Source organism: Trachurus japonicus, chromosome 3 (genome assembly GCF_045865225.1).
Source record: "Trachurus japonicus isolate A0001 chromosome 3, Traja_1.0".
Taxonomy (NCBI): domain Eukaryota; kingdom Metazoa; phylum Chordata; class Actinopteri; order Carangiformes; family Carangidae; genus Trachurus; species Trachurus japonicus.
This window is the reverse complement of record NC_140909.1, coordinates 21,743,751-21,766,863: the sequence shown is the minus strand read 5'-3', so window position 1 is coordinate 21,766,863 and position 23,113 is coordinate 21,743,751. Positions and strand designations below refer to the sequence as shown.

At 41.3% G+C, this 23,113-nt stretch overlaps 3 protein-coding genes across 5 annotated transcripts in view; all 3 read left to right on the top strand.

Moving 5' to 3' along the window:
- The window catches only part of igf1rb (insulin-like growth factor 1b receptor), a 40,909-nt gene extending 38,897 nt beyond the window's left edge, over positions 1–2,012 (top strand). Inside the window, exon 21 of one of the 2 annotated variants that reach the window (XM_085766613.1) lies at positions 725–2,012. In XM_085766613.1, coding sequence (XP_085622739.1) covers positions 725–1,277 — 553 coding nt within the window. In that variant the 3' untranslated portion in view covers positions 1,278–2,012. The remainder of the gene's footprint in view (positions 1–724) is intronic. The other variant, XM_085766623.1, reaches the window with a different exon arrangement.
- A 6,061-nt stretch (positions 2,013–8,073) lies between these two features.
- lrrc28 (leucine rich repeat containing 28) lies at positions 8,074–14,252 on the top strand. Its single transcript, XM_085766600.1, has 10 exons — positions 8,074–8,221; positions 8,613–8,832; positions 9,028–9,068; positions 9,438–9,475; positions 10,058–10,195; positions 11,542–11,748; positions 11,830–11,932; positions 12,076–12,260; positions 12,726–12,885; positions 13,012–14,252. Exons 2-10 carry the CDS (start codon positions 8,665–8,667, stop codon positions 13,079–13,081), a joined length of 1,110 nt encoding a protein of 369 aa, XP_085622726.1. The 5' UTR covers positions 8,074–8,221; positions 8,613–8,664; the 3' UTR covers positions 13,082–14,252.
- A 4,410-nt stretch (positions 14,253–18,662) lies between these two features.
- Positions 18,663–23,113, top strand: part of LOC146989946 (synaptosomal-associated protein 25-A-like) — a 37,922-nt gene continuing 33,471 nt past the window's right edge. For both annotated transcript variants that reach the window (XM_085766576.1, XM_085766587.1), the window contains exon 1: positions 18,663–18,801. The gene's annotated coding sequence lies outside the window, so the exon portion shown is untranslated. The remainder of the gene's footprint in view (positions 18,802–23,113) is intronic.

Genomic DNA, 23,113 nt, shown 5'->3' with positions numbered 1-23,113 from the left:
TTTTCCATAATTTTCTACTCGTAAGTGAATCATAGTCAGCGATCCTGCTGCTCTTCAGCCTGCAGTCACTGGGATTTCCATACCTCAGCCTGTCTGTTTGTCACTATGCGTTCTCCATGATGTGTTTGTTGAAAGAGCCCATGTATAAATCCACACCAACAGAGTTGTGAGCGTGGCAGGGAAATTTGGCCACAAACCACCAAACATCGAGGATGCATCAGATGCTGGAGTCATGTGGAGAACAGATGTGAAGCCACAGGGTTTTCTGGGAGAATAATGATGGTGCCTTGTTTTCAAAATCAAATCTCTGTTGATGAGAGAGATCACCAACAGCAATCCTTTTTAAATAATGTGTTGCCTTAAACATGTCAATAAAAACACTCATTAATTACAGTATTTTCTAATACTATACACAGGAACCATCCTAAATCACAATCAGATTAACTGTATTGATCACTGCAGGGAAATCAGTTCTCAGAATTGCACAACACAGTTGGGAAAGAGAACATAAATAAGTAAAAAAACAAAGCAAAGTGGCCTAAAATGGTAATGACAACAACCTGCCTATACAGAGAAAGTGAATAGCAAAATGTACAAATGTAAATGTGCAAAAATGAACATGTGAGCAATAATCTGAAGGCCTGGTTAACATTTGCATGCAGCATTGTCCTGGACTCTTTCCACCGAACGGAGGTAACCCGTGTGTGTTTGTGTATTTGTGTAGGTTTGAGCTGATGCGAATGTGTTGGCAGTACAACCCTAAGATGCGTCCCTCCTTTGTGGAGATCATCAGCAGCATTAGGGATGAGCTGGAGCCGTCTTTCAAAGAGAATAGTTTCTTCTACAGCGCAGACAACAAGCCAGCAGACGATCCGCAGGTCCACCTGGACAAAATGGACAACACTGAAACGGTTCCTCTGGAGCCCCCTCCCTCCACACAGCAGCAGCCACAGCAATCCCCGGCTCCCCAACAGACCCCGCCCTCCCCGAGCTCGGAGGCTCCGCCCGCCCCCTCGCTAAGCCCCAGCTCCCCATCCTCTCCCTGCACATCCACCGCCGCCATGGACAAGCAGGCCTCCGGCCAGCAGCCGGCGGCCAATGGGCTGTCTGGTCCCAGCCTGGCGGCGGCGGCGGCGGCGGCAGCGGGGTCAGGCGTCGGGACGGGCGCAGGTGTCGCCATGAGGCCGTCTCTGGAGGAACTGCCGCCGTATGCACACATGAACGGAGGACGCAAAAATGAACGCACCATGCCTCTCCCGCAGTCATCTGCCTGCTGATGGGACAGAGACACCTACCGGACTGCAAACCTGCCACCTGCTGCTCTGCAGAACCTGATGTCAAAGTGGGTGGGCGCTCTCTCTCTCTCTCTCTCTCTCTCTCTCTCTCTCTCTCTCTCTCTCTCTCTCTCTCTCTCTCTCTCTCTCTCTCTCTCTCTCTCTCTCTCTCTCTCTCCTAGATGAAATACAGCAAACCCAGTGAGGAGAAAAGACTCAGAGGAAGGAGGAGAAAACTCAGTTCATGTTCTGCTGTAACTCTACACACTTTTTTCATATTCTTCTTTTGGTTTCTACCAGCTGGCTGTCAGATGTGGCACTGCCCTTGCTGCTGAGTGGGAAGACCAAAAAAAATGTCAAAAGAAAGAAAAAAAAATCATTTGAGGGCGATCTCGCTCCCTCTTTATGGCTGAACTTATTTTATAAATTGTTGTTTGTTACTTTTTTACATGTATTTCCAAATGGGAAAACAAAATGTGTAGGCCTTTATAAATGACCGGCGATTTGGTCGCTTTTGGGGCGGGCATTATGGTGAAACTGTTAAGCATATCTTATGAAGAAGAAGCACTTCAGAGAGGTCAGTGTCTCCGTCGGTCATTCAGAAGTCTTGCTGCTCTGCAGGCTGGGTGTCAGCCCAACGCCACGTCCGCTGAAACCAACAACCAGAGGGAGAAAGGTCAAATCTGCCAAATTTGTTGCCAAAATTGTACTTTTTGTCGAATGATCTCTTCTCGCCCATTAATTCTCCAACACACCAGATTTGAAAATGGAAGCAAAAACAAAAGCACTTTTGATCACACTTTCTTAAAAGGTTCAGTATAACAGCTTCTGTACTCTCTATCAAATTGAATTCAGAGACTTTTGGTTACGTCAGTTTATCTGAAATTGAGCCACATCCTGTCACAAAGTGCTGTTTCGCTATGGTTTAACCGCCAAATCCACTCAATAAAGAAGCAAAAAAGAAAAACCCTCAAGCGAGGAATGCGGAGGGAAAAGCATAGATGATGAAAACAAATATGAACACTAGATTTATAATGTCTCTCTAGATCTATAATGTCTCTCCGTGTTCAGAGGCGTCCTTGTTGTATACAGACAGGTATTTTTTTAGACTAGTCATTAGTCTCCAACATTTACAACATCTCTACATGGGCAGAGCATTTATGTACACACCAGTTGTTTGTGTCACTTTTCTAACTTTTATACGGTTGGAGACATTTATCATGTACAGAAAGAAGCTGCTATTCCTTATTTCTCTTGTGGTTGTAATATAGTTAATATCTATATATAAAAAGAGAAAAAACTCCTTCAGGTTGGATCTACGAAAGTTTCCACTACAGTCCATTTTTTTAATGCTTGTAACTGTGTAAAGTGTATCTGAGCTAGTTTCGTTTCTGTGTTTGCATAAAAGGTACGACAATTTGCCTTGTGTTTTGAAACACCGGTAACGTTTCCTCCCATCTGACTAGAGGACAGCGATGGTGCCAGGGACCATCGATGTTCTCGTGCTCTCTCGGGACACCTTCGACCTCGGTCCTCTAGGGTTTGGACTAGACCACCTCTACCCATCATCATACTCGGAGGTCAGGCGTCACTGCTGAGTCCCAACTAAATCTCAGGTCAAAGAGAAAAGTTAAATCCTTTTCTACCCTTTTTTCTTATACCCAGAGACATCCTGTCTGGTGTGTGTCTGATTCTGTGTCCCGCTGACTCTGTTGTTGTGTTTTCTTTGATCATCCGACAATGTTTCTTAAATCAGTCTGAAACCGGAATAGGGATTTCTAGTTTTGAATGGGTCCTTGCACTTTGTGTATGGAGGCCAAATACTGACAAAATGTAGTGAAAGGTTATCAGCTGAGTCCAAATATATTCATCAGTATACAGTGTTTTTAGTTTAATCATTGAAATGGAGCATAAAGATTTACGATGTCTATTAATTTGGTTAGAAACGAAACAAAAAGCTTATATCCTGCTTTGCCCTCAGTCAGTGGATAAGAAGAATTAAAACTCATATATAAAACTTAACATTTATTTTAGCTATTCCATTGGCTTATGAAACGTCTCATTAGTTTTCCTTTTTTGGGGGGGAGTGTCTTCCTGCAACACAGTGTTAGCTGGCTAGCATTGCGTAAAGCTCTTTTTAGTTGCTGCATGCTAAGAATAGCACAACAAAGATTAGTTTCTACTGAAGTCTTTATGAACATAGCGTAACTAAAAACAAGCAGCGTTGGCTAACAAAAGCTATCTTCTGAATAGTGCTAATGCCCCATGTTACCAGTATTTTTGGGTAAGCTAACTAGCAAATCAGTCCTCTTGACTTCTCTGATGTTACACATGCATATATACCGATTATTTTATATCCACTCACAGCGATATTGTTCTCATGTAAGCACTAGAACTGGGTTACAGAAATGGAAAGTAGTGTGAGCGTAAACGATTAAACGTGTGCCAAGACAAAAAAAAAAAAGGAAAAGTGAGGTGTTGGGAAATTTAGATGAACAAGTAACACATAGAACAGTAGAAGTAATTTAAGTAATTTAGATAACAATATTATTTATTGATGAGGTAAATTTTTTTGAACTTGCTGATAACGTTTTATTAGATTTTGTCAGTTTCAGGATTCCATACGTTTATGTTGTGTCATAACGCTCGGTTGAAGGTACAGAGTAAATGTAAAATAGAATTTATTTAATGTAGCAACAAGTCTTAACATCTTATTTTCCTGAGAGCAAGAGTAAAAACAGAAACCTGTCTGTTGGATAATTTCACTTGTTATCACTAATCAACGTCTCTCTTGAATCAAGGGTGCTGCTGGAGTAATCCTTATTATTTATCTTTTTTTTTTCAACATATTAACATGTTTGTAGAAGATTGCTGGAGTTAAAATGGTTGAAAAATAAGTGAAATTATCTCACAGCAGTGAGAGATTTTTTTAATGCTTTTGGAAAGGTAAGATTTCACAACTGAGGATGACACTAAAATGATTTACAGGAGTTACAGAGGCTTCTCCTTCACCTGGATGTTCTTATATTAGTAATAACCAATATCCGAACAACACCCATTTTGTCATGGAACCAGTTCTAACTGGAGATCCCTGTGTTTAACATCTACGCATGTTTGCTCCATCTATGTTTACTGAAGAAACCCATCAGACTAACATTTGAAGATGAGTATGATGAAGATGACCACACAAAATAGATTTTTAAAGGCTCATTCACCTCGAAAAATTGCATTTGGTTTCCGAGCCCAGATGTTTCTTTATTGTTTGTTTTACTTTTTTTGTGAAGCGTAAATCACTGTACAAATTCCCCACAATCCCCCCATTAGATTTTTTTTATTTTATTTTATTTTATTTTATTTTATTTTATTTTTTTGGGATGCTCTTTTTGTATTTTGGGGAGGGTTTTGTTTATTATTCCTTCAACCATCCATCTACCTCACTTTTTTTTTTCAATCTATATACATGTACAGAAAAACATAACATCTCTATTGTCCGGCTGTAATGGAGGTCTTACTGAGTGCTGTTAATATGGTCAAACTCAAACCACAAACCAAACCATTCGAGGGGGTCGGGTGGGACGTATGCGATCTGCTGGCGACATTTGGGACAAATCGATCATATAAAGGAGAGTTCAAACTAAGACTAATAGGTCATATAGTAACTGTGATGGTGATATTTTTGCTTGGAGTAAGATACAAGTTTGTTTCTCAGAAGCTTGGCTGTGAGAGAAGCTGTTGATGAACAAGGAAGAAGGAAATAAATATGTTCCTGCTGTGAGAAGGTGTGGTGTGTTCCTCCCCTGTTGTTAAAACCTCCTGACATCCCTCAGCCCCTTTTCCCTCCTCACACTCTTCTCTTCCCTGACCTGAAGTCTGGCCCCAGTTTGTTGATCTTGTGCATTGTTATTACAGTACTGCATACATCTCCCTTTGTTTTTCGGTGGTTGTTTTTTTTAATTCAGATGATCAGAGGAGTTTGTCCTTTTTAGGGATTCTGTTGGAGGTTATCAGATGAATCCTTGTAGCATTTGACTACACATAGAAAACCATTGTGGGCTATCTGTGAGTGACTTCGGTGTCCAGTTTGGGACGGTTTACTACTGGCTGATTTTCACTGTCACACAAATTACTGGTGCAAGTACATGTTAAAAAGAGCGATCCTCTGCTCTCCCCAATTATTAATGGTGATGAATCTAATTAACTGGCAGGTTCATCTGAGTTGAGCCACATACTCCAGTGAGCGTCAGTGTTTCTTGAAGGTTGTGTTATTGTCTTGTCAGTAACAAGTGAAGCTGTGTGCATCACAGATAGAAGTCAGTCAGTCAGTCAGTCAGTCAGTCAGTCAGTCAGTCGTTTGCCATATGTGACCTGAGAGGTGGCTGATGAGCTGTACTGGTTGTTATGGAAACACCTCTGCTAACAAAGGAGCTAGTTATATTTCTTCTTGATGTGTTGGTTGACAGAATACTCTTGAGGGTTTTCTTCTCCTCTTTGTTTTTTTTTAGGTATCATTACAGGACTCTGGTGCAGTTGCTTGTGCCTATATACCTGTTGCCATGGTGATTGTATTCCCAGTAAAAAGCATCCTTGCTGTGGTTTTTTTTTGTTTTTTTTTTGTGAGTCCTCTTCCCACCCTAACAAGATAGGTTTGTAATTTTTCCAGGCTGGGAGTCTGGGTGATAAGGGATCTAGTTTAGAGTGCACTGGCCCAGTCACTACAGCAGACTAATCACAGTAGCAGTCTGATGCCAGTTTGTACTGATGTGACGAGGTCAGGATGGGTATTTCACTGTTTGTGGTCTGATTTTTGCCTCACTTTTACCACTGGAACACCTCACAGAGCGGACATAAAGTTGAACAAATTTCTTCTTTTTTTTTCTGTTTTGTTACATTGATGGCCAATTTGTTACCAAGATTTTGATGTGTGTAAATTATTCATAGCCTTCCAACTCTTGCTTTTTCTATTGAAATGATCTGTTAGACTAAGGTTTCATTTTGGTTTTGTTTTGTACATGCTGTTGTAAGAATTTTTCCTGTTATCAATATAATCTGAGTACTGGGGAAAACGATTGGCTGAAGGAAAAGAGAATGTCTGTTTCTCCGATTCTTTTTTTATACATGAGATTTAAGATGAATAAAAATGTATGCAAACTGTTTCACTGCTTGTATTTCTGCTAAGTGTATCTTCTCTGCTATATTTAAACATTTTGCTTGCGAGAGTCAAAATATCCACCACTTTTGTCTGGAAGCATTTGTGCAGTGCGTTCAGGCAGCAAGGCAGAGACTTTCTAACGCAGTGCAGCACTGTGGGTACACCACATTTGCATGTAGTTAGTTGAATAACTCGGGAATCATCTGCATTCATTCAAAGTTTCTCCTCCTCTTAATGAAGCAATGTACAAACTTCACATCTAAAATTCAGAAATATTGTTTTTTATAAGTTCTGCATGTTGAAAACAGGGGGGAAACCCAGGGATGAACTATGCATGTCCGAGGTGCACAGGTTGGTCTAATTTAAGAAAATCCTACAGACTCTACCTTTAAGTTATTTCAAAAGAGGCAATTGTCCCAAAATCATTACCAACACTGTACATTAACCACACAGCTAAATACAGAATAAAAGTGGATCCACAACACAATGATGTAATGATGGAGGACTGGTCTTGGATTCGAAGGACATACTGAGAGATAATCCTGGAGTCCCAAAAAATAAATGCATGTTTACTGCACCATGACTGCAGTTCAAAGTTGCTTTATTTTTATTTTTTACAATATAAATGTAAAATAATTACATAAACCAACTACCTATACTATCATGCACATGTTTTCCCATTGTTGTTTTATTACAGGATTTAAGTACTTTGTTCAACACGTTCATGTACAGTAACTGGAGTTTGGTTATATTATGCACACAAAGAAGATCCTGGGAATAACAAAATATAACTGCAGTGATACGAAATGGACTGGTGATAGTGGTACTCTGCACTGTAGGAATTAATGAGTCTCTAACTCAATGTAAAAAAAATATGAAGATGTAAGGTAGCCTAATGATTTTGTAGATAGCAATTAGTTTTTCTTAGAATTCTAATGCACATAAAATGAAAAATAATTTGCATGCAAGTATCACACAATTGCACTGAGGTTTCTGTACTACCAGAGACGTTCGGTAGTATGTCCCAATGATGAACATACTGATGATGATGATGAACCAACACTGCATGGCTGTCCGTGATGCATTTTAAGGATACAACAGCAGGTGGCAGAAAAACACCAGCAGTACTTTTGGAAGAAAAGCAGAGGCTGGGCAGCAACCAACCTTCTTTTCTTCTATATTCAAAATAAAATGATCTAGACTATATACATAAAATTATTTTGTCATAAAAAATGTGGTGCATTTTTACAAATTAAACAACTATAATGTTGCTAAAATTAGTCTTTTGAAAAGGAAGGTGTTTTCCATTGATTTAGTAAGGCATTTTCTCACAGTTTGGGTTCTCAAGTAAACATTGCTGATTATTAAATGCAGTCCGGTAACAAGTAGGCCTACATTATTTTCTCATTTAAATTGACTTCTGCTCGCCACACAGTCCTGTGCAGAAACAAGAGTACCGGGAGGATGATCTTTTATTTTTGAAAGCAGCATATATAGCATTATATTAATATTATATAAAAACCACAAACCCAATTTCATGAAATGTGTTACATCTGTCGTTTGTTTACTTACGGACATGGACTACTCCAACATGGCGGCCGCGCAGACTCAACAGCGGCGGTGACCGGTGACCAATGAGACAACCGCTCCACCAACTCAACGCCTCCACATCTGTACTTAGCAACCAGTCCACGTCGCTGGCTTTAATGTCTATTTAACAGTCACACTTTCAACAACAGGCAGGCCCTGAGCGTACGTGGCTGTTGAAATGAAATGAACGTAGTGCTGCACAATCAAGGTAAATAACTAATTTCTCTTTCCTGGACGATACAATAGCAGCTAATAGCAGCCACTTAGCTAGCATGCTAACGGTGCCAGGGGTGCCAGGTAAAACAAAAAATAAAATAAAAACTGACGTGAGGGTGTAATGTGAAGTGTGTGTGAGCTGAGTTAACGCTGGCTACAGACTGGCTCTGTTTGCTGTACGCTGCTCCAGGCACTGACAGCAGCAGCAGCTTCCCCCTGGCTGCAAGCGCTACCGAGTTACTGCAGCTAGCTAATGTAGCTGCATGCATCATAGTTAGATAGAGGAAGAGTCGGTGCTGCTTTATCCTGGTCTGCTCCCAGCTGCAAACTGTAGCTTGACAATGCGTATGATCTAATGCTTGTCTTTCTGTAATGCCATAAAGGAAGGAGGCATTGCCGAGTCTTCTCCACCAGGGAGGAGAAGCCTCCTTAGAGATGGCAACTGAACTCCATGAGACTATATTCATGGCCAAGCAGGAGCGCCACAAAAACCTGTTCCTGAACTATAAGAACCTAAATATTTTCCCCGTGGAGCTGCTGAAGGATGAAGGCCTGCAGTTTCTGGAGAGACTGTATATGAAGAGGAACTCGCTCACTACACTGGTATCCACACAGAAACACACAGCCGCTGCTTATCATTTCCATGTGTCAACATAAAAGCCCAACAGTGCAGGGCATTTTCTGAAATGTTGGAAGGGCTATGAGTTCTTCAAAACATGCAGTGGTATGATACAGTGTCACAAGATTATTTCCTGTTTGATTCACTGATTATTTCTGCTTTTTCTCTCTCTCCATCAGCCTGACAATCTTGCCCAGAAGCTCCCAAATCTCATTGAACTGTGAGTACTTGCTTAAGCTGTCATTTTGTAATAAATTATGGTACTTATCTAACATTAACGTAACATTTTTCATTATGTATTTAACAGCAATGAGTTGCCATGTTCTATTGTACTATAAGTCTTGTTATTGGTATAAGAAACATTGCGAATTTTATCGTTCTACCAGATGCTGCAGCCGTAAAAAGTGTTGTAATTTGCATTGATTGAGGTTGTCTTCTGAATTCTGCACTAGTTGAAAAAGACAGCAGAACCTTCCAAATTTCTTGGGCTTTTTAAGAACAGTGACCAATGAGATATCAGATTTTCAGTTTTTGGTCTATTCAGTGTAACAATAATTGTATTTTCTTCTTCTTCTTTTTACCTTTTCAGGTATTTGCACTCAAACAACATAGTCATTATTCCTGAGGGTAAGTCCTCTGTTATGTCATGATAACACATCAGTGGTTACACTAATTTCTTTCTTTTTAAAAGTACATGACTCTATTGCTGTTCTTTGACAAAGTCATTTTAGTCTAAGACATAGTAATATACTTGTTTATGCTTTTCATTCATGCTGTTACTAACTAACCAATACTAACTGGTGATAATTTAAATAAAAACCCTATGTAAAGTGTTTTATGTTCAGCCACCACATGCTGCATGAACAGCTTCAGTGCTCCTTGTCGCTATGGCTAGTGTCTGACTCACATGATTTTAACCATAACATATGGGGGCATTATCGTCCTGTTTCTGTACTAATTTTTTAGTTATTTTCTTTTCTAATTTGTCACCCGACCTGTCTATACATGACACATGATTTAGCAAAATCAGTCAAGGAATAGATGATTCGGCTGAAACTAAATCAGCAAAACAACAACCACAGAGGGTCAGACTGTAGACTTATTAACACTTTATTAATACTGACAGTATGATGTAGATCAGTGTGACAGAAAGCAGAAGAATTTAAGCCTTTGAACATAATAATAAAGGTGATTGTGGTTGGTCCTTAGCTATTGGAAACCTGGCCAGGCTGCAGTCATTGGACCTCAGCAACAACGCCCTCCAGTTCCTCTGCCCAGAGATTGGCCGACTGAGGTCCCTGCGGCACCTGAGATTGTCCAATAACCAGCTGAAATGCCTTCCTCCAGGTAACGACCAGCTCATGTCTCTTTTGTTGTTACACGTCACCGTCTTCCTCAAGTGCAGCTCAAATTTGCTTTGTTACTATATTTATATAAAACACCTCTGAAAGGATAAGAGAGACGAAACACAACACATTTGAAGTGCATTGGTGCATCAAAACCTGACTGGAATAAAAGATCTGACTGTGACTCAGCAGTGGAGAAAGATAGAAGACAAATAGACGGGCAGCATCTTTGTGTTTATGTGATGCACCACAGAGCTATCTTCATACTTTAATACACAGCTTAAACAAGCCCCACTGCCTGGTCTAAAGTCCTGTTTGCTAAACTCACCACTGACAGATTTTCAGAGGTGGAAAAACAAACTGTAGATGAGGTGCGTTTCATTTTCCAGCAGAGGGCAGTAGAGACACTCAAATATACTGAAACGAAAAGAAGATGGGAAAACAGCTGAACCACAAGGTGCTGACAATATTATTGTGTGAGTGAGGTGCAAGTAGTAATAGAAAGTCCAAATTATTTAGTTTAATTTAATACTGTTCTTGATCATTAACAGACACAATTATTACTCAGTCTACCATTCTAATGTTGCATTATACCTTTAAGTTTTGAAAGAGGTTTTGTAAATTATTACTTTCATCATTGGGCGCGAGTTCATAGGCCATTGGGGAGGCGTCACAACAAACCGTCGGTCATGGCTACTGTAGTGCTGTGTGTGATGCGAGCGGTCTTTCGCTCTGACACAAAAAAGAAAAGAAGGAAAACAGATTGTAGAGTCATTCCTGAGTCTGGTAAAGAGACAGTAGTGACTGTCTGTCTTTTACAAAGAACATAGGGCTCGTTAATCAATGTGTACACCTCAATACTATTCACTTACATTGGATGAAACATGAAGCACATGTTCACTGTGTGTAAACAATGCGTCAGAGCACTCCATCATCCTACTGGTCAACACCAAGGTTCATGTCGTGCGAGATGTCAGACTAGGCGAAGAAATGCAAACAATTCTAACATGCCAGACCTTCTGTCGGGGCAGCGTACAGCATCGTAGAGTGTCCTACACGCAGAATCGCTGTGTGTCAGTCATGTTACACTACACGTCGTCCGTTCATCGCTCCCGACCTTCATAGTTGGGCCCAGAGCTGGAAATGTGTCGGCCACGACAAAAGCCGGTAAACAACATGACATTGAAAAGCCTAATTATCTGATCTTGGTTCTTTCATGGTTACAATCTGGACACAAAAAACCCTCCCCTTTAAATTCAGTCCTGTTTTCGTTTTGAACTTTTCTTTGAATGTTATTTGTTGGAGAATTGATTCAGACTCTCTCTCGTGTTTGTCTGCTGGCCTTAGAGATCGGTGATCTGCAGGAACTGGAGACTCTGGATGTGTCGATGAACCAGCTGATGTCTTTACCGGATCGGCTGCACCGCTGTCTCTCTCTGCAGAATGTGACAGCCGACCACAACCTGCTGAGCCACCTTCCCCGGCAGCTCTGCTGGCTCCACCGCCTCAACCAGCTCTCCATGGCCGCTAACCGGCTGACCTTTCTACCTCTCGGTCAGGAACATCCCCTCTAGCTGTGCGTTGCCATAGAGATGTAGGGAGCGAGGCTATGTTAATATGGTTTGTGTGTTTTAGATCTGGGCAGATCACGGGAGTTGCAGTTCGTGTTTGTGGACAACAACGTGGACCTAAAAGGTCTCCCCTCCTACTTGTACAACAAGGTCATCGGCTGCAGCGGGTAATCCAGCCTCTCACACTGCCAACTTGGAGAACTGCAGTTAGCTGTTGTCATCTTTAATTGACTGATGGAACTAAACATAAACTAAATTGTACATGTCATATAAGATATTATACATCAGCCTATGTGTTGCTGCTGCACAGGTGTGGCGTGTCGTCTCCAGTGATGGACGGCGACCTGGGTGAGGGCCCAGGCCAAGCACTGAATGAGGTTCTGGTCGGGTTGCCGGCTGAGGTGAAAGTGGTCGGCTCGGAGACGGATAACGTGGTTCCCCTGGAGGAGCTCACCATGAGGACCCTGCACCGCCTCCACCTCCACCGGCCAACAGGTGAATAACAGCACACACTCTGTAGACCTGCATGTTCACTGTACTGGCCAGTCGTGATGCACAGACCAACAGTTACATCTGTGGGCCAGACATTTTTTTTGATTGTATATGTGTTTTGTATGTAGCAGAGACCTTCAGCTTTTTAATGTCAGCCTGCGTTCAGCATATTGTGGAAATTCTGATTTTAATTTTCCAATAATGATGCCTTTAATGTTAAATATACTATATTTGTTTATTTAAAACAACTTTATATCACCACACATGATATCTCACTGAAAGGCTGTTGGTCATTTCATCGTTTTAATTTGTTGAAAATTTGTTAATAAGTACAGGTAAATGATTTATGGACATGTGCAGACCACTAAACAGTCTAGATGTGTATGAATGTGAAGCAGAAACACAAGAAAATAAATAAAATGGTCAGTAAACAGCTGAATAAACATGTTCTACCTGTCCTGGCTTTAGACCTCAACTTGCTGCCTCCCATCACCCTCCCAAAGAGCCTGCTGGACCTGCTGCAGTTCCCACTGGGTCACTGTCACCGCTGCAGCCAAGCCATGTTCACCATTATCTACCCAAAACTCTTTCCCCTGCGTGACACTGCCCTGGCAGGAGTGCACCGCAGGTTAGAACAAACACACCTCAGTTCCCCTCCTGGATTGCCTCCAAATATCAGAAAAATTGTGTATTGTTTTTGCAAAGAATTGTTCTCAACAAAACTCCTCTTTCTCACTCTATTTCCTGCCTTTAGGGCGACTGTGAGTTTCGTGGCCTACTGCTGCTCCAGCCACTGCCTGCGGACTTTTGATCTCCAGGGTTGACATCAATGTCTTTGCCCTGTGCACATTTGAAGCAGAAGCTTGTTGATGGGTTTTCAGAAGGTGACGTCAGTGGGGACCTTGAAGGTGTGTTCTGCAACGGTGCAGGTGCTTAATTGACAAACCCAAAAAGAGGCAGCCTCTGTGGATGTTGGCTGGGTCACATGATGGACATGAGGCTTGTTCAGCAACATGTCAACACTCAACCAAACGTGTGTCTAGAGTTTAACCACCTTGGACGATTGTATTCCTGTGTTTGTGGTGAGGGTCAACATAAATAACCACTATGTGTGAACACTGTGCTTATTCAGTGACATCTGTCTGAAGACTAACAACATTAGACCTGAAGTAACTACAGACCCCCACTCACAAACTGGCACTTTTTAACATCAAGCACTGTTTGATATTTGTGAAATTAGTAATTTTTTTCACGCAGAAGTTTTTTGTAGCAGACACATCACATTGATTGTGGGGTCATCTTTGAGGTAATAACATTTGTAATATTGTTTATTTTACCGGTTTACTGAAGAGCAGATGGAGGGCTATAGTTTAAAAGAATGTTTATCTATTTGATACGTGTCATTTTCAGCAGCAGAGAAGCCCTCATCCCATTAACCTCTCAACAGAAGCCATGTGTCTTTGAGCAGGACACTCTCAAACAATCTCACATTATAGTAAATGCTTTAAACTAAAAATATGAATTCAGGAGAATACAATGTAAACAAAAGATATTTTATGATGAAAAGGGTCATGGTAATTCTTTCTGAATTTTTTCTTAAAGTTTTGGTCCTAGATGGAAAAAGCCATGAATTAGTTCCACGCATTTGCTTTGACAGATTATCAGTCACATTGCAAAGCAGGTTTTTAAGTTTTGACTGATCATGGACCAGAGTTCATGCAATTAACATGTCAAAAAATTAACACATTTTTCATTACCTACTTTAATCTTAAATATTGCTCTAAAAACGACAGAAACCAATCACTCAGTTTGTAGTTTTGAAGTATTTTGTTGCTGTCTAAAGAAAATGAAGTTTGTACACTTCAGAGGCATTGTGTGATTCTCATGCTGGACTGACGCTTGTGTGTTACAATTCATTACTATATTGTACAGTTGTAAGTTATCATTTGTTTTGATTGTGTCACACTTTGACAGTAAATATTAACTGATGTTTGACTTCCAGAGAATGTGTTTTTTTTTCACCCTACACAATTTGTCACAGGTGTGGGCCGGCATGGAAACATGTCGCCATCACCAGTGGAAAATGACCGTTTCTGACAGCAGCTTCAGGTTTTCATCAAGATCTCCTCCTACTCTGCTCCTCTTCTTACAGTGTATCTATGGTTAAAGTAAATACATTAAGAGCCTCTTAACCACAACAAGCTTCTTGCTAGTGTTGCTGTAAACTGTCGGAGTAGGTCAGCACAGTCACACGCTGTTTCTTTGCTTAACCCCTGACTCGGGCTTTTCCTGCATGCCTTCTTCATGATCGACACTCTGTGGGACTTCACCTGCCTCTCCTGTCTCTGGTGTTGTTAATCATGTTCAGAGGGTCCGTGGGGTTTTATTTTTATTTTCCAAATCTGGAGACGCACATCAGCCTAAACCTCAAAGATCATAGTAAAGTGCTCTTGCTGAGATTTTTAGGAATTCAGTCGGTTATATTGAAACTCTTGCAAAATGATCAAACAATAGGTCAAAAGGTTTTATGTGGAGACAGACAGAGCTCCAGTCTCCAACAGTGACTCCACTGAGGCCTAAATGTGTTTGTGTAGTGTAAGATAGACAAAATTGCAATATAGCAAAGTGCAATATGGAAATACGGTAGTAATTTTTTTTAATAAAAGTAAAATGTGTCAATTTTATAATGTTAGGATCATAAGTGCAGTGCTGCAAAGAAGCCCGCAAGTTTTATTCTCCAGATGTTTGTTACGGGCCCCCAAAAAACTCTTTATGATGATATTTTTTCAGTGCCAGAATACTGTAGGTGACTTATTTTTCATGTTGTGATGCCCAAGTAAGTGGTAAGAGAGGGTTGTGGAGGAAGGAGCAGAAAGCCGAGCTGGGCCCTGTTTCAGAAAGCAGGTTTAGTTAAAACTTTGAACTAGTTGACTCAGAGTTTGAGGAAACTCTGGGTTTTCGGTTTCACAAAGCCGGTTCAGCTCGACTCTGAGGCAGTTACCATGGCAATATACTAGGTGAACCTAACCTAACCCCTAATCTTTCATCTACTCTCGTGCGCAAGCTTCACTCAGGGTCAAACTCAGAGTTGATTGAACTAACTGTTATCACCTGCTCTGAAACCTGAAACTCTGAGTTTGACGGTTCAGGGTTAGTCAACCCTGAGTTCAGGTTTTAACTCAGAGTTTGTTAACCCTGCTTTCTGAAACGGTTCCTGGGATCAATGGTGTTTTGAGAAACAAGTGAGAGACCATGATCCTCTCCGGCTGGTGATTCAGCTCTCTGCTCTCCCTTTGGGACTATCACATCTCTGCTGTCTGACTCTGCACATGAGAGAAGATCTGTGAGTAAGTTCATGAACACACACAAAAAAACTGGTCTCTCCTATTTCTTCACGACCAACCATCATCTTCCAGCCAGATGCGTTTATTTGAAACTATTTCAGAAAGATGTCATTAAAATGCATCAAAATGTGACTTCAGCCGTTTAAACCCTTCATTCATCTCATCTGGTGAAGGTGCAGTATGCAAACCACAAGACTGGAACTTGACTGGCAGGCAAATTGGTCTTTGAATCAATTTCAAGCTGTTGAATTACAACAAATGGTTCTGATAATGCATCATCTTAGTATTTCGTAGCTCGATGTTTCTCTGACTTGAGCCCATATTATGAGATGTGGCTTCCGGATACATCATGCAGCACTAAAGTAATTTCCTGTGGTGACTCAGGCGGGGCAGTGTGTGAAAAGGGGTTCAGGGAAGACTAATAGACTAAGCAGCTGAACATAGAACTGTTCATCATACTAATATGGGTTGTGAAATGTCATATCATGAATACAATTTTTTTTTATTGTTTTGTGTGTGTGTGTGTGGTGGTGGTGGGGTCTATTTTTGCATTTTTTCACATGTGCATTAGATTTTTCATCAGTTCACAATCTATGTATGAATGTTACACAATAGCCTACTGACGAGTTCTTTGTTCACATTAGGCTACATGAGTGAAAAAAAAGATAATCAATCTCAAATGAATGTCTGCATACTGGTTTTGGTGTGTGGTGCATAAATTTGCAGTCGGTCGAATTGAAAGATCAAGAACACCACCCAGGGAGTCAGATCAGTCCTCCCCCAGTTAAAGCAGAAGTAAGTGGTCCGGTCGTTTTCGCTAATGCTGCGTTCCAGGCAGGCTTTTGAAATCGTAAATTACAGCTTCAAGTCACAACTTACGACTTTGTAGCGTTTCAGGCAACCCACTCGTGTTTTTCCGACCTGTTTTACCGGTGAAAGTCACTATAACGGCCACTCGTAACTTCCGACCGGTGAACTCGTACCAGATCGAACTGGTACCACTTCACGGTCGGAAAAATACGAGTTTCCTTGAACGCACCATAACAGTCCTCGTCGCTACGTCACCACATTCACGGCGTCCCTTGGCTGCACACACAGCCCTGCATGCCGTTCTCTCTCCTCATTGGATAAAAACTGTAGGATACGATAAATGTTTTCTCTTCGGCTCAGAGCAGAGCAGAGTGACTGACAGACCCGTGTTTCAGTCCAAACACTCTATGTAAGTGATTGCTGTCGGAAGATATAACTATTTAAGACTTATATTAACACAAATATATCACTTACTTCTGCTTTAATAACACTATGCCTATGCTATGAGTCATTGTGCTCAGACTGATCCAGCTGTCAGTTCGGGGAGGTAGATCTTCAATAGTAGCCTAATGACTGAAACCACATGTGGAATAAAGCAACCAATCACCTTAACATCAGATTCACTGTTTATCAGCTGTAAATCATCAGATCTGAACTAATTAACACTGGGATAAATAGCCTACCACTACCACTACTGTAGTTAGCCTATTTGAGGTGTCGGGCAATGGTTCAGGCAGTGTTTTATGTTCACATTCACAAAGAACCACATTTAGAGTGCTGAATTAAGACAGAAGACATCAATTGTTGCTCATGGTTTGAAACCATATTTTAAAATGCTATCAACAAGCAGTGTTGTGTGCAGTCTAGACATAGCCTACAGGACCTGCTGAGACTTGTCTCAACAGGTTTATTTATTTTTTTATTTAGCACAAACAATATCATATAAAAAAAACAACATGAACGATCAACATTGCTGGGATGTGCAAAGGGGAGGTATGAAACCCAGGAGGGCTTATGAAAACCTTGAACATATTCAAAGATCAAATTTGTTACGGTTTAAAAACAATAACATAGGAAAATAACTGAACAATAATGAACAATAATAGGTTATTTTCTGCACAGACAAATTGATTGGTCAGATGTGTTAAGATGAACCATATTGCCTCATATCTATCTCTCTCTCATACTTGACCTGTCAAAAGGTCAAAACAATTTGCCTTTTTTTCCCCTACCCACCCACCTTCTACGTATTTTGGCCAGACTTATGTACCACAAATAAAAAAAGATATTATTGATAAATTATCGACAGTTTGTACTAGGCTAGTTCAATGTGGAAACAGTCCAACAACGGTCCAGTCACAGACCGTCCAGGAGCCAACATGGCTTTAGAGCGCCGCCGCTGCGCCGCCCTACCTTTATCCGACTCCTCTGACGTCAGAGGGCGCGGCCATTTTGTGAGCATCATCAAATTTAACACAGTGAGGCAGGAAGTTGGGTGACTCAACCATCAAATTAAAAGTGACTAGTCTAGAAATTGAACAGACCACACAAATAGCAAATAATATTGCTGCTGCTGCTCTTTTTGCTCCTGTTGTTGTGAGAATCCTCTCTCTGCGCAGCCCCCATTCACCTACAAGACAGGTAGACCTAATTTAGAGAATCAATGCAGAAATGTTTTATGAGCCTAGTGTTGTTCATCGAATATGTGTGTGTTATGTGAGAGAAAGTGTGTGTGTAGGTAGGCCTAACGTTAGTTGAGTGGCTTTTGGTTTTATTTGGTTTACTAACGTTAGGCTACATTGTATTTGTATGAAAAGTGCTCTGTCTGATTGATTGATCGATAGTATTGGTAGATGACTCTTCAACACATTCGCCTTTTTAGTCAGAACCTGATTGTAAACAGGTGGGGAAACTACAGGAGGAGGAGGGAGACGTTCCTCGTCGAGGTGACTGATTGAGTAAGGGAATTTCGTCCCCTACTGTACCTTTCTATCTAGAGTGAAGCTACTAGGATAAGTCCTGTTCAAGTTTTACGCCGGGGGTAAGTCGTGTTTTGTAAGTTAACATTTTAAACACGGACACTTTTCAGAGTTGGAGCTAAGCTAGCAACGGTTTGAAAAGACGTTATACGGAGGTTGGTGACCGTTGGTCAGTCTGTCACACCGAGCTGCATACATGGAGGTTTTATTTTGTAAATAATCAACAGGAAGTGCGCAGTCTGTAAATCCGCGGGGCTTAACTCCGGGCTGGGAGGAGGGCGGCGTGTTTCCACCGGGGACAGTCCCGTTAAACGGAGCGGCAGCACGGACGGACGCTTTCATCGTTCACCGACATAAATAAAAGCAAAGTAGGAAGAAAAAGAAGAAGAAGAACAGAAGAAACTCGACGAGGTAGGTTTGACTCATTTGTTTTTTTCTATTTGTTTTGGTCTAAACATAACATGATTTAAAGTTGTTTTTTTTTTTTTTTTTCATAAAATGTTTGACTTTAAAGTTCATACTGTGTCAGGTTATTTAATACAGGGGCTGTAGCCTGTAGCTACGTGCTGCGATGTCGGTGGTTTATCTCCAGCAGTTACACGGTTGTCAGGTGTGTTTTATAACGTTAGCTCTGCCTTTCCTCGTGCTTATTCCAGCAGTGACTAACTCTGAGGTGAAATTACATGAGTTATTTATGAAGGCAGAATCAGTATAAATGTCTCTGTGATGTTGCTGTAGCACTGAAGAGCTTTAGCCCCGATATATTTGTTTAAACTTAAAGGATCTAACTTCTGTGGTGATAAAGAGGACATGGAACCAGAGTTTCCGACTTAAACGTGTCACAAAAAGTAGCCTGGTTGTTTGTGGTGACTTGAAGAATAAACAAACAAAGGATAATACAGCTGCCATGGAGTTGTTTTATTTGTGATATGGACTTGCATTGTTTTGTCGCGGTTTAAAAGCTCCTTGCAGACTGAACCACGTTCAGCACCGCGGACAGCTCCGGACCGCTCTCTCTCTCTGTCTCACACACACACACCCCCCCACACACACACCAAAACGCTCTTGCTTACAGTAATATAAGTATTTTGTTTTGAATAATGATCTTTTTTTGTTTGTTTGTTTTGTTTTTTGTAAAAAAAAAAAAAAAAAAGAAGAAAAAAACAAAAACAAATCTTTGCTGCTGTTTAAGACGTTTGTGTGGTGTAAGCTCTCAGCTGGAGGGCCAAAGTGTTGTTGGTTTGTTGTTAAGGACACCTTCCTGTGTCTCAGGTGGATACTTTATTAATTAAGGCTCATTTCACAAAATATTATTCGAAACCAAACCACAAAATAGAGTTTTTGTTGTGACTGAAATCATCATGTGTGTGAACCGGTGCAGTTGAGAGTATACATGAGGTATACTGCTTCAGGTTGAGGCTGAGTGTGGTTAAATAATTGTAGTGAATGCTGTGTTATTGCGCCTCCATTCCAGGAAAAAGAGCGTTATACAAACTCTTGGCCCTCCCTGCTTTCCACCCTGCCTTTGTACCTGTTATAATGTCAGTGAGGACAAAGAGCTCAGGCCTTCTCTACTAAGTAGATCAACACGTGTGTGTGTGTGTGTGTGTGTGTGTGTGTGTGTGTGTGTGTGTGTGTGTGTGTGTGTGTGTGTGTGTGTGTGTGTGTGTGTGAGAGAGAGTGAGTGAGAGAGAGAGAGAGTCTTTGTCTTTGGCAGCCTGGTGTTGTTTGTGATCAGGAGCAAACAGATAGATATTTCAATTAAGGCAGGAAATAAGCACTTGACATGTGCCGACACCTTAGCCAACCAATAGGCTACATGTCCAAATAAATCCATCCATTTCCATGCATTTCCATGCTAATATGTCCCAACGTTTAATTTTGCAGTGATTTAATTGAAATTATGTTGTGAAGAATGTTTCTTTTAAAGATAATCAAACATCCACATCTTTGTTCTAAACACCTGGCCAGAGGCTGAGATGCTGTGCCTCAATCAACCAAATAGCTACTTGGTTAGTGGGTGCACTTTTTTTTTTTTTTGAGCTGTTTTGTTCAGGCATCAGGCACACACATAGCACACATACACCACACACTCTTAAGCTCCTCACCACTCCATCACATTCACCCATTATACATTACCAGATGGTAGCGAAACATTAATATCCAAGAATGCACTGTGATCACAATCTTCTTTTTCAGTACATGCTGCTCACTTATTAGGTTTCGGCGATAAAATGAGCAGAGAAATTGGATTTTGCGTTCGTGGCCACTGATTCCTCTTTTACCCTGAGATATTTTTATGTATGGGTTTGTTTTGGATATGCGCTCCTAAAACCTGTCAGTGTTTGGACTGCATATCACTTGACAACATACAGATTTATGAATGTCACAGTTTGTCATCTTGAGTTATATTCTGTCGTCTTCTTGGAGGGGGAGGTGTTCTTAGAAGTCCTGCAGGATGTTTTGGTCTCACCGACATGCTGTGTGTTTAGAGCTGAGTCATTTGTACTGCTTACAGAGGTCTGTGCTCGAGGTACACGACTTATGATTCCCTTGCAACTGGATTATGACTTCACTTGTACTTCAGTCCATGAATTTGAATGACTTGACGTCCTCCCCAAGCCTGCAGATGAAAAGTTATCAGAGAAATTTGAAGGAAATTGATCTGTTCAACCTGGTGGAAATTCCTTTTGACAGTGCATGGCAGCACAAGGGATTTACAATACAAAAGTTTGAAGATTTTAACCATGTGCTGGTACCTCACTGCCTTGACATGAAGGGTTATTTTTTTAATAGGGAGAAGAGGGGGCATGCAGCAAAGGACCGTAGGGCCGGACACAAACCCATGGTCGCTGGAGTCAGGACAAAGCCGTGCGAGCCATAAGGGGTGCCCTAAGCATTACTAAATTAGTATCTTGCAACAATGACTTTGTCTCATCTCTAGCAACATCACATAAAGTATAGCCCCTGTGTGGAGTTTGTGGTCTAGAAACACTATGAAGCAATGTTTTTAGAGAGAGTTCAAATTTTATTTGTGTCTTGCATGTGCTTGATGATGCATACCCATGCTCACAACCATGTGGGCTAAAAAATACACAATTATGCTGTTGGTTTTCACTGAAAAGACCCTTACTTAGAGGAATGTGAGTTGGCAGTGTAAGGCATTTCTGTTCTTGTTATTTACTGTAATGTGTGTGTCATGTCTGACTCCTTTTAGATGTGCTCTCATTCTTTCCTGCCTACGTGTAGCCCACAGTCAGAGTTTATACCTACGTGTGTTCTACTATACGGGCCCGTCAACAGTCGGTACAAATGAACAGCATGTGCAGCGCAGCATGTTGACAGGTGTCTATTTGAATGTGTGCATGTAGGAAGAGAGCGGAGAAGAAACTAGAAGAGGAGGGGGGTTGGCGGAGAGTGTGTTTTGTGTGTGTGTTTGTGTGCACTCCAGGTTTTGTGTGTGTTAGTGAGAGCGGAAGTGAGAGAGAGAGGCAGAGAGTGGCAAATGTGAAAGGAAAAACATGTATGAAGAGGGAATGCAAAAGAGAGCGAGGAGAGAGGTCCATGTGTTATGTAAGTGTGTGTGTGTGTGTGTGTGTGTGTATTCTGTAGGCCTACAGATTAATCCAGTGGGTTTTATCCTCAGTGAATGGGACAGTGGGGCTTTGCAGTGATTATCCCTGCAGGCCACAGATGATTGCTTCGAATCTTCTGTACGTCCCACTCTACCTTGTTTCTCAGCCTGCATATGTATCTGCTTGCACTCCTTCCGTCTACATTTAGTACACGTTAGCACTCTCTTCTTATAAAGACCGTAAAATTTGAGATGTTTGTAACTGACTGTAGACCCTAAATGCATCATTTTATAAAGATACAAGATGTATCCTTCCAATACAGGTCAAAACACTCCCAGAGGCTGTTTCAGGAAGAATTGAGCATGTATTCTGCTCCTTGGTGCCTGACCAGTCCACCTCTGCACATGTCAATCTTCCCACCCATCCATTTCTCTTGTTAATCTGCCTGTCTCAATCCCAGTCCCCCTGCCATAGCTTTCTGTCTGCCTGTCCTCTTTTGGATTATATAACCAGGAAATGTCAGAAATGCAATCTGCTCCATCATCCCTGTTCAGCTGAGACAAAAATGGCTGAACCCTGGGAACCTGCCCAACCCCCGCACCACCACCACCACCACCATTTGTTTTGGATTTTGTAATCCTCTGTCACAGTGACGGTGTCAAAATCAGACCAAGCATCTTAAACAGTTCAACTATACACTTGCTGTCAGCCAGGTGACCGGGTGGTGACCTCGTATTTGTTCAGGCACTGAGTGGCAGCTAGGTGATCCTGCAGAACAATTTTATTTGGAAAGTTTAATTTGAGATTAGCACCCAGGAGCTAAAAAATAACAGAAGTTGCAAAGTTTTGGCAAACTACAGGCAAATATATTGATGATGCTAACATCTAAGATGCACATTGTGGTGGTATGTCCCTGGGAAAATAGCGCAAACAACCTCGAGATTTCCTCAGTGATTTTCCACAGCAGATTTCTCCCTGTGTGTCCCTCCTGTCTCTCCATAGGGGAATGCTTTAATTCACTGAGGCCATATGGTCACGGCAGGCACTGCTGTGGGCAGAAAACCAGCTTTCTACCTTGTTCTATTCACATTCAGTCACTGTGGTCGACCTGGATGGAAAGGCTCTGTAATAAAGCCATCCTCTGAAAG

What these genes read in the sequence shown, in the direction of transcription:
- lrrc28 (XM_085766600.1), top strand. Translation starts at nt 8,665, where the DNA reads ATGGCAACTGAACTCCATGAGACTATATTCATGGCCAAGCAGGAGCGC. An exon ending in GCTGAAATGCCTTCCTCCAG is followed by an intron (nt 10,196 to 11,541) that starts GTAACGACCAGC and finishes TGCTGGCCTTAG; the next exon opens with AGATCGGTGATCTGCAGGAA. An exon ending in AAGGTCATCGGCTGCAGCGG is followed by an intron (nt 11,933 to 12,075) that starts GTAATCCAGCCT and finishes GCTGCTGCACAG; the next exon opens with GTGTGGCGTGTCGTCTCCAG.